Here is an 11,922-nt window from a genome sequence, read left to right as displayed (position 1 = left end):
TCTTTTAAGGTTATCATAAATGATAAAAAGAGTGACACTGTTAGAGAATAATTCTCCCTTACTCCTCGTTATCAAACCTTTTTGCCCTTTGACGTTTATGACCAACCCTGACTGTTATCTGTCTTAAGGAATGTGCTGCTTCAGCTATATGTTGATATTCCCAGTTTATGACCGGGCAACTCTTGGTTTGTGATTGTGAGCATGCTGACTTCGAGTCTAAGCGTCAGACAAGTGACTCAGTGTCTCCAGATGTTGGGGCTATCTCCAGTGTTCCCAGATGTTTACGGTATCTCCCCCAATATGTTGATTACTCTCTGTAAACCATTTAAAAGGTCTAGCAGGAGAGAGGCGCGGCAGAATTGTGGATGTGGAAACTCTACGGGCAGTCAGAACCTCTGGCTGCTGTGACTTGTGATGTGAATCCTCCGGCCGATACTTGTAATAAACAATCAGTGTTTGACATCGAAGCTCCAACTCTCCTCGTGTCTCTCTGAGTCCTGATTCTCCATTGCTGCAGAAGTTTCCCTTACACTCTCCACTTTTGTAATCGCTCTAGCTATATTCTCTATTACGTATGGGGCATGTCTTCCCCTCATCCAAATAGCCCCAACATCTGCGTATAGAGCCCATGCAATCAATCAATGTTTATTTATATAGCCCAATATCACAAATGGTACATTTGTCTCATTGGACTTCACAGTTTTTACAAAATATCAGTATGACAATACGACACCCTCTGTCCTTAGACCCTCACATCGTACAAGGAAAAACTTCCGGAGAAAACCCACAGTTTAAAGGGACCATGGGAGAAACCTCAGGGAGAGCAACAGAGGAGGGATCCCTCTCCCAGGACGGACAGACGTGCAATAGATGCCGTGTGTAAATTGAAAAGATAATTCATTTACAACATAGGTAGTCCAAATGTTTGGAAATGCATGTGTGTATAATAGGAAGATGAATCCATGAGGATATCCATCCAGGACCTATGATCCAGGACCACAGCCACAACTCAAGATCCAGGGCTCGCGATGCAGGACACAGGACCGCAGGATCATCCACGACTCCGGATCCCAGCGTATATAGACACCCAAAAGAAAGACATTTGGGGAAGCTGGATTAATCGGAACATGAGAGTACACAGGTATAGACAGAGAGAAGGAAGAAGTAAGATGTCCCCCGATAAACTAAGCCTATATCAGCAAAACTAGGGGCTGAATCTAATCAGCCCCAACTATAAGCTTTATCAAAAAGGAAGGTCTTAAGCGCACTCTTAAAAACGGATAGGGTGTCTGCCGCCCGAACACAAACTGGAAGCTGATTCCACAAATGTGGAGCTTGATAAGAAAAGGCTCTGGCTCCCATTGTACTTTTAGAGACTCTAGGAACAACCAACAACCCTGCATTCTTGGAACGCAATGCCCTAGTAGGACAGTAGGGTATAGTGAGTTCCATTGTATGCATGTGTCTAAGCATTCAAATATATCATTAATCATGATGTTAAATAATATTGGACTGACTGCACTCCCTTGGTGAACACCATTTTCTATTTCTAAATAATTGGAAATATCTGTTCCAACCTTTACTCTAAATGTCCTGTCTGTTAAAAAGGCCCTTACCCAATTGTACATTCTCCCTCACATACCCATTCTACTCATTTTGATCAGTAACCCATCCCTCCACACAGTCATACGCCTTTTCAATGTCAAAGTACACCATTGCCATTATCTCTTTCATTTTCAGTGTTTTTTCCACATCATTACTCACTCTTACTAACGCATCTATTGTGAACCGCCCTTTACGAAATCCGCTCTGAAAACTACTCAGCAGGAGAGAGTAGGCTTCCTGGATTGCCTCATTTAATGACAGACCCTGGCTGCTGATAGGCCGGCTGAGGGTGAGGGGATCCAATCAGCCATCAGTCTGAGCTGCACAGGCAGGAAGTGATCATCTGATTACCTGCAGTGAGAAAAAGGGGGAGAAGAGAAAAGAGCAGGAGGAGGGAAACACAACAGAACCACCAAAGCCCGCCTGGCACTACCTTAGTTCATCAGCTGTTAAAGGTGGAGCAACTTCTACTGGGTATCTCAACCTATAATTATATATCATTGTTTAGTAATATTCTCTTTTAGCTAATAATCTGAATTTGTAACTAGTACCTACTTTTGTCAAATCATTGTAGTGCAATAAAAAGTGCAATACTGGTTTCCAAATTGTAGTGGAGTTGAAGTATAAAGTAGCATATAATGGAAATACTCAAGTGAAGTACAAGTACCACAAGATTGCACAATACTTGAGTACATGTACTTCACTACATCACACCACTGCATGGTAGTAAAGAGCAGTAATGAAGTAATTCACGAGTAGAGTTCATGATTATACTGGGCCAGAATCAGAGTAACAGCGGAGCCACCATGAGGAGTAAATGCTGCTTTGATTTACTAAACCTTTAGAGGACTTGAAGAATAAGAGGGTAACAAACAACTAAACTGAACTCAAATCCAAAGTGACGGACAGCCAGAGACGCTTCACTTTCACATTAAAGAACAAAGACTTCACTTTTGTCTTCAAGTTTACTTTACACCTTTGATCCTTGGGGGTCATTTTGACTAAGGAAGGAACTAGTGGCAGAGGAATAATTATATATTAAGACAGCAGCATCATAAGAGGGCAACCATGTGACAGAGTGTGTCACTTTGCTGAAGGATATTTGTGACCAGCTATCCAGGTCAGACTCTAAAGACTTTCCAAGGTGTAAACATGCTGCTGCTGGAGTACTGACTGGAAGTATTGCTGATATCATGTCTACCATCCTCTTAAAATACTCTGTCCAACAATATCAGTCTCAGGCAGGAAGGTTTTTTAACGCTTATTAAAAGAAAAACATGCATTCTTGTACTCAGGAGGGGACATTGACAGAGGATTACTGGAACACACACAGTAAGTACTTCATAGTACTTGTGGGGGTAGTTTCACTAGTACTGAGTCCAACAGGATCAATCTCACGAAGAACTAATGGCAACAAAAAAAACTTAGTAGTGGCTTGATTTTGTTCTCAGCAGGGGACTTTGACAGAGTATTTCTCAAAAGATACACAGTAAAAGTACTTCAATGTATTGTTAGTAGTAGGCTAACTAATACAAAGTCAAAAAGTATCAATTTCATTAAGAACTAATGGTAACATTTTATTTTTATCATTCATCAAAGACAGCAGAAAACATGCATTATGTACTGTGGAGGGGACTCTGACAGAGGATTACTCACAAAGTACACAGAGTAAAAGTACTTCATTTCATTTCTGGTAGCAGTCAAACTAGTACTGAGTCCAACAGAGTCAGTTTTATTAAGAACATGTGGTAACAAATATTTGTATCACTCATTGAATATAGCAGGACAAAAAATGAAGAGCAGCTGATTTGAAAAAACAAACTCGAGAGAGGGCTGAGTGACCGCAGTGCAGAATCGCTGTATAGTTTAAATATCCTTACAATGTTGTCAGTGTTAGACAAAGGCCTATTATATTTACAGCCCTTGATAACATTCATTTTCTGGGCTCGATATGTGTCTTGGCTGTTTTCGTTGTGATCGCTAAATTCACCTCGTTTCCCCTTGTTTATAATATTATCACCGTTCCAAGCAAACGAGGGATTTTGTTTTGAAATCTCTTCCGCGAGTTTCGCCCCGCCCCTCGCTCCAATGACCATTTAGTAAGGTAAAAAACAAAAAGGCCTCTCAGACGCTCTTCCGCTAACTTGTGTAATAAAGAAAAACAAATGGACCGTAGATAGACGGATTAGGGCGACACCATCTGAGGCCTGTACTACGAAGCAGGACTTTCTCTTAGCCGGCTAACTTCAGGGAAAACTCGGGGTTTCCGGTCCTACGGCGCTGGTTCTCTTTTTAGCAGGCTAGATCTCCATTATGCTGTGCGGCTAACCTGCCCCGGACTGTAACCTCTTCACATTCTGTTGAAATAGTCAATTACTAGCCATATCTCACCCATTGCTGTTTTGAATCATTAATGTGTGGATGACAGTTGAACTGGATGATGTAACATTTATACCATCTGCTGTAAAGAAGACGTATCACTCTGTTGGTGTCATTTATACAACAAAAAACAGAGTGAAGCTCTCATTTCATCAACAACCTTTGAGTACAGACACCGTCCTGCAGAGAGCACACAACCCAACAGCACGTCTTTGGTCTAGCATCACTTTACAAAACGTTTACATTAAGACACTAAGACTAGCTGGTCCATTGTAAAGGTCAGTCCACCTTAAATGAGCAGTGGGTGATCAGCAGGTGAAAGGCAGGACACAGGAACTTGGTCCTGAGGAGATGTAACAATTATTAAACAAGAAAGTTGTCGAGTCAAGGGGTCGTAGAAATGAACATTTGTGATTATGAGTGAATCGGTTGCAGGTGGGTGAAATCAGGCTTAGGGAGTAACGTATTACATGTAACAGCATTAGGTCATCAGGACAAAAAATAGACAAATGTATTCCCTTACAGTTACAGAAGCAGCTGACGACCAACACACTTGTGTCTTTTGAAACGATTATGCCATTTACATCTTTTGTCACAAACATTGCAGCTCTATTCTTCCTCTCCTGTGTGGACTCTCATGTGTTTCTTTAAATTTCCACTATGTGAAAAAGCTTTCTTACAGACTGTACAGCTAAAGGGTTTCTCTCCTGTGTGGACTCTCATGTGTTCCTTTAAACTTCCACTCTGTGAAAAAGCTTTCTTACAGACTGTACACCTGTGTGGTTTCTCTCCTGTGTGGACTTTCATGTGTTCCTTTAAATTTCCACACTGCACAAAAGATTTGGTACAAACTGAGCAGCTGTGTGGTTTCTCTCCTGTGTGGACTCTCATGTGTTTCTTTAAACTTCCACTATGTGAAAAAGCTTTCTTACAGACTGAGCAGCTGTGTGCTTTCTCTCCTGTGTGGACTCTCATGTGTGCCTTTAAATTTCCATTCAGTGAAAAAGCTTTCTTACAGACTGAGCAGCTGAATGGTTTATTTTCAGCACTACGTCGTGGATCACTGAGAGATTCATGTCTATGTTTCAGTGAGTTTGACGCAGGTTCTCTGGTCTCCTTCCAATCAGCACTGTCTTCAGTGTCAGGTTCAGAAGAGTCTTCAGTGTCAGGTTCAGAAGAGTCTTCAGTGTCGTCCTCAGTCTTTGGTTGGAAACTGATCTCTGGATCTGAGTTCCTGGCTGGTTCTGGTCCTCGACAGTCATATCCATCAGCTTCTGTTTCCATGTGTTCAGTTTGTCTTTGTTGAGGCTGAGAGGACTGAGGTTTCTCTTCATCATCTTCACTCTTCACAGGGTCAGTAGTGAAAGTGGACTTGGTGATATCAGCCTTCTCCACCTCCTCACTTATCCTGAGTTCCTCCTGTTCCTGCTTAATGTGTGGGGGGGGCTCTGGGTCCTCCTGGTCCAGACTGGTGCTCCCCTCGTGCTGGTCAGGGAGAAGCTCTTCTTTAACCACCACCAGCTGCTGGACGTCTGCAGGAAACATGAGACACACATTCAGAACAAACTGTTAAGTGTTAGCATTTAAAAATCTAATCACCATTACAATGGGAGACATTTTTCATCCCTAATTAATGCCTTTGTTTTTATATTTTCACATTATCTTTGTTTGTCCCACTTAATGTGTATTTGTGTTGTCTCAATTCAACTTATGTAGCCCAGCACCTTTTTTCTTCTGGCATAGCACTAGCTGCCATAAACAAGGAATTGTATTTGGGATTGTTCACAGATACACTACGCCTACAGTATAGAATTAAAATACTCAGTTACAAATTAAAATCCTGCATTAAAACCTTATTTAAGTAAAAGTATGCAAGCATCATCAGAACATTTGACGGCACCTTCTTACGTAACACTAATGACGGTGCAGTAAAATGTTCCCTGTCAGTGTTTAATGTATGATGTTTCTTGATTATTTCGTATGTTTCATTTTACTGCTGTACATGTTCAAAGTTGAGCTTGTATAAATGATTATAGACGAGGGAACCTGCTAAGTATTGAAATATGTGTGTTTTTTATATACAGTCAAAAGTTTGGACACCTTCTCATTCAATGGTTTGTGTTTATTTTAATTTGTTTCTAATTTGTAGATTAATACTGAAGACATCAAAACTATGAAAGAACACATATGGAATTATCTAGTTAAAAAAAAAGTGTTACAAAAATCAAGAATATGATTCTTGGCTTCTCTCAGTCAGCTTCATGAGGTAGACACCTGGAATGGTTTTCAATTAACACGTGCGCCTTGTCAAGAGTCAATGTGTGGAATGACTTGCCTTCTTAATGTGTTTGAGACCATCAGTTGTGTTGTGCAGAGGTAGAGTTAGTGCACAGTGGAAAGCCCTATTTGACTGCTGTTGTAATCCATATCATGGCAAGAACAACTCAACCCAGTAAAGAGAAACGACCGTCCGTCCATCATCACTTTAAGAAATGAAAGCCAGTCGATCCGGAAAATGTCAAGAACTTTGAATGTATCCTCAAGTGCAATCGCAAAAACCATCGAATGCTATGATGAGGCTGGCTCTCATGAGGACCCCCCCGGGAAAGGAAGAGCAAGAGTTACCTCTGCTCAGAGGATCAATACATCAGAGTTCCCAGGCTCAGAAACCGCAAATTAAAGCACCTCAGATTAGAGCCCACATAGATGATCACAGAGCTCAAGGAGCAGGCAATCTTAAAAGGTCCCATGACATGGCCATTTCTACTTATCATAATTCCATTGTTGAGGTCTACTAGAATAGATTTACATTGTTCAATGCTCCAAACTCACATTGGTTTCTCATACAGCATCTCAGTATAGCATGCGTCTTCACTCTCTGTCCTACACGCCTTGTTGGAGCTCCTGCCTCCCCCCCCCTATGAGCCCACTGTGGTCTGATGAGTCCACCACCGTTACAGCGGAACATCAGTGATTATGTTTTACAATGGCGTTTGTTAGCAACCAGGAAATGACACCAGTAAGGACAAACAGGTGAGAATGCTGCGTGTGGTCTGGATGCCGTGTTGAGGGGACGTTGCGGGGCTCGCTGCTCTGCCCTTTGAGGCTCAGGGAGCAGACAGTGTGAGCTGGATTACTGGTGTCGTTCCCTGGTTGCTGCGTGGGGTCTGCGAGACAGCACCGCGGCTGAGAAAATATAAGGTTGAGTGTGTGTGTGTGTGTGTGTGTGTGTGTGTGTGTGGAGTAGGGATGCCAGCGATTATTCGAATATTCGTTACAGTCTCCATAATCGAAAATTATTTTTAAAATTCGATTTTATTTATATATTTTTTTATTATTATTTATGTTTTTCTTTTTTTCCGGGCTTAGTTTCAACCAAAATATAGACTAATGCTAATAATAGTATCAATCAATCAATCAATGTTTATTTATATAGCCCAATATCACAAATGTTACATTTGTCTCAGTGGTCTTCACAGTGTGTACAGAATATCAGTATGACAATACGACACCCTCTGTCCTTAGACCCTCACATCGTACAAGGAAAAACTTCCAAAGAAAACCCAGTTTAAAGGGAAAAATGGGAGAAACCTCAGGGAGAGCAACAGAGGAGGGATCCCTCTCCCAGGACGGACAGACGTGCAATAGATGCCGTGTGTAAATTGAAAAGATAATACATTTGCAACATAGGTAGTCCAAATGTTTGGAAATGCATGTGTGTATAATAGGAAGATGAATCCACGAGGATATCCATCCAGGACCTATGATCCAGGACCACAGCCACGACTCAAGATCCAGCGCTCGCGATCCAGGACACAGGACCGCAGGTAATAGTATTAATAATTGTAAATGGCCATTGGTCACACCACCAGTTTGTTTTACTGTAAATTTGGAGGAAGCCTGCGCTGCACTGCTACACACCGACCCCGCCCACGGTGGTTGGGGCTTTGCTGGTGTCACTGTTGGTGATTTATTCAGAATTCAAGTCACCCTTAACCAGCATGGCTACCACAGCATTCTGCAGTAGCCAGCAAAAATATAAATCATATTCTGGATTTTTTAACACTTTTTTGTTTACTAGATAATTCTAGTTAATGTGTTATTTTATAGTTTTGATGTCTTCAGTATAAATCTACAAAGCAGAACCAATTTAAATAAATAAAAAACTTTGAATGAGAAGATGTGTCCAAACTTTTGACTGTGTCTAATACTAGTGTATATCTCTCTCAAAATATATATTCTGTGTGTATATTAGGGCTGAACGATATACCGTGTCATGGTGATAACCGCGGTATGTGCATGCGCGGTATTCACACCGCAGGGACGTGCGGTTTTATTCATTTTTTTAAAATGCTAATGCACTTTAGCACATCATTCATAATAAAGATACCCTTATTACTTATCGAAACTGCATATACAATATATCCGATTAAATCTGAGACTATTTAATTAATTAACTTATTATTTAAGTATAGTATCTAAGCGATCCGATCTCGCAACAGGGGAAGCAAACACAGACATCACAACACGTACCTTTTACGAAGCTTTTACTGGAGATCGTCTCACCGTAGCTGTCAATCTAATTAAAAGACGTGTTCAATGGCATTAAAACGAGAATCGGTTGATCCATAGGTTGATAATGTATCTGTGGCTTTAAAGCAATTGTTTATAATCCATAATTCCATTTTTATGTAAAAATCGGAGCACAACAGAGTGTATACCGCTTCCGGTATACGCGTCACTTATTTGGTAATGTGTGTGTGTTAGACTACGCTAGACTGCCGCATAGCCAAGACCGGAAGCAACAGCTACTCTGGTGGCTACCATTAGCAGCTAATTTTTGCTCTGCGATATTTACATAAAAATGGAATTATGGATTATAAATTAAATCATTTTTTTTATACAGAGATGTTAAAAACCTATGGATTAACCGATTCAGCCGTGTTTTTTCTTTCTCATTTTAATGCCATTGAACATGTATTTTGATCAGATTGACAGCTACGGTGAGACATCTCATCTCATCTCAAGCTACGTAAAGGTACGTGTTGTGATGTCTGTGTTTGCTTCCCCTGTCCGAGTTCAGATCACTCAGTGATGATACTATATACCTAAATAATCTATGGAACCTCAGCTTTAATCTGATATCTTGTAAGTGCAGCTACGATAAGTAATAATAAGGGTACTTTTATCTTGAGTTCTGTGCAAAAGTGCGTTAGCATTTTTCGCTCAGGGGTCATTTAGATGCTTCTTATGATGAGACTTGTGTTTTTTTGTTTTGGTAAAAATTGTTTGTATCGTCAGTTAGCTGAGATTATATCCGTTAATCTGGTATAACACATTAATAGGTTCTTAAATATAACGATCCCCTGAGACACTGTCGTGAAAAAAAAAAGTAAAGTACCCGCTGGGACTTTGGGGTTTAACAGGTTAAAAAAAACGCAATATATATCGCAGGGGGGGGGAAATCGCGATGTCAGTTTTTTTCAATACCGTGCAGCCCATATATATATATATATATATATATATATATTAGGGATGTCAAGTTAACGCGCTAATAACGCCACTAATTATTTTAACGGGATTAACGCATGTGTATTTTTAGTCCTCGGCCACCCCGTAGTTTCAGAGAGCATCGAGTTTAAAATACCATCGACAAGCTTATGCTGACAGCCCCGCTTGTGGCAGACCACACTTCCACGCTCACCGGCAGGCACCGGCTATTGGGAGGACCGGGAGGGTGTGTGTATGTGTGGCACGAGCGAGCGGGTGCTAGCTAGCTGCGCTAACGGATATAAGGAGCTGTTTCAATGACAACAGGAGCGACATTTCGCCGAGCACTTGACTTTATGCAGGAAGCCAGTCAGTGGGACATTGTACGAAAAGTCAGCACACTCAGCACGGATAGTGCAACATGATTGCAGCGTCCAGGCAGCTCCCGTTCGAGCATATGCCTTGAGTTGCACATAGCTCCAACGATCCACACACACACACACACACACACACACACACACACACACACACACACACACACACACACACACACACACACACACACACACACACACACACACACACACACACACACACACACACACACACACACACACACACACACACACACACACACACACACACACACACACACACACACACACACACACACACACACAAGAGGTTCCAGGTTGAATTGAGGCAAATATTTGTAATGTTCAGAGGTTGTTGTGTTTAATATTCATGAGAATATTTGTCATTGTTCAAATGATAATAAACACACATATAAAGCATATTTGTCCACTCATATGTTGATAAGAGTATTAAAAACTTGAAAAATATCCCTCTAAGGTACATTTAGAACAGATCAAAAATGTGAGATTAATTTGCGATTAATCGCGATTAACTATGGACAATCATGCGATTAAATATATTAATCGACTGACAGCCGTAATATATATATAGAATATATTATAAATACATAATGGCAATAATTGATTGATGAGATTTTACATTAATTTATATTAACGTTTTAATTACTTAATGACCTTTGTACTAGATCCCCTATTCTTTATCAAGTAACATTTGAGATGTGTTTAATTTATTATTGAACATATTTATTGATTGATTTATTTATGAATTATTCTCGCGCCATTTGAATTAATCCAAAGTATTTGTTTTTATTTGCTTTCACACATTTAAAAAGAAAAAGTGAATAAAGAAGCACATTAAAACTAAATCAATGTATGTCACATTTAACCAACTAGTGCCTACATGTATGGGTAATATTTAAATCAGTACATTAAATGTCATTATTCAATCCATGTATGTTTATAAATATATCTATTTTGGTAGGTTTGCTCTTCCGTAATACATTTGAATTACTATAATAAAGTACATGTGTCTAATAATACTTACATACTTTTACTTAAATAAGATAAACTTAAAGATATGAAATGCTTTAACTTGTAATGGAGGATTTTCACAGTGTTGTGTTTACTGTTTGCACTTTTACTTACCTGCAGCAAGTGCTGATAAAGGGTCTAAAGTGTTATTAATGTGATAATAAAGTATTACTGAAGAGTTTAAAGTGTTAATTAAGGGTAAAGGGAACAGACCTGCTCTGTGTATCCGAAGCTGAGGCTGTAAAACAGCGTCCAGTAGCTTCTGGAGTTTCTTGTTCTCCTCTTTGGAAAGAGACAGCTCCTCCTCTAGCTCTGCTATCGTTTTTTCCAACAGAGCAAATATCTCTTCAGCAGTGAGTTGCTGCTTCTTCAACGACAGCAGCATTTGGAATTTACTCATGTTTACTAGATCACCTTTTCCTGCAGACTCCGTTAAACACACCGTTTCTCTCTCCGTCAAACTCTCAATCTGACTAGCGTTGCTAACGTGTTTCCAGCTAGCATGCTAAGCTAGCTCCAATAGTCCGAGGTAAACGCTCCAGAAAAAAGAGCACAGAGTCCATTCGGAGGTTTATCCAAACACAGAGATGATGGATCAGTAGAGTTGGAGCTCACACACACTTTCTCAGGAACACAGAGAGAGAACCGTTGCGACGAGACGCCACCTCGATCCAGGTTAGAAAGAGCTGGGAACTTCACTTCCGGTGCGGTTTGAGGACGTCAAAATAAAAGCGGGAAGGATTTCTTCTTTTTGGTTTTAAGAACGATTGGCATCCGGACGTTGCCTTAACACCTACTACTGGATCAATAATAAAAACTACTCTTTCAAAACAAAATTATTATAACTAACAGAAAATACTCATAAAGGAAAAAGGGTAAATAAATAAACATAATTAAGCTAAACAGGTCGCAGTGCACAAATCAAATATCTGTATAGTGTTAGAAATTAAAATCAATGTGGATATGGCGTGATTTGAATTAAATACACTATTGTAGTGCCGACAGAAAGGGAGTCGGAGGCGGTGCAATGAAGGTGCAAAAG

At 40.3% G+C, this 11,922-nt stretch overlaps 1 protein-coding gene across 1 annotated transcript; it reads right to left on the bottom strand.

The window, feature by feature from the left end:
• Positions 1 to 3,213: 3,213 nt before the first annotated feature.
• LOC139433495 (zinc finger protein 32-like) lies at positions 3,214 to 11,629 on the bottom strand. The gene is made up of 2 exons (XM_071202525.1): positions 11,094 to 11,629; positions 3,214 to 5,516 (listed from the first exon to the last, which is right to left on the bottom strand). Exons 1-2 carry the CDS (start codon positions 11,278 to 11,280, stop codon positions 4,594 to 4,596), a joined length of 1,110 nt encoding a protein of 369 aa, XP_071058626.1. The 5' UTR covers positions 11,281 to 11,629; the 3' UTR covers positions 3,214 to 4,593.
• Between the last annotated feature and the right edge of the window lie 293 nt (positions 11,630 to 11,922).

Source organism: Pseudochaenichthys georgianus, unplaced genomic scaffold, assembly GCF_902827115.2.
Source record: "Pseudochaenichthys georgianus unplaced genomic scaffold, fPseGeo1.2 scaffold_515_arrow_ctg1, whole genome shotgun sequence".
Lineage (NCBI taxonomy): Eukaryota > Metazoa > Chordata > Actinopteri > Perciformes > Channichthyidae > Pseudochaenichthys > Pseudochaenichthys georgianus.
Note: the sequence above shows the minus strand (reverse complement) of the source record. Positions and strands in the feature narration are given on the sequence as shown.

What these genes read in the sequence shown, in the direction of transcription:
- LOC139433495 (XM_071202525.1), bottom strand. Translation starts at nt 11,280, where the DNA reads ATGAGTAAATTCCAAATGCTGCTGTCGTTGAAGAAGCAGCAACTCACT. An exon ending in GCTTCGGATACACAGAGCAG is followed by an intron (nt 5,517 to 11,093) that starts GTCTGTTCCCTT and finishes TGTTTCCTGCAG; the next exon opens with ACGTCCAGCAGCTGGTGGTG.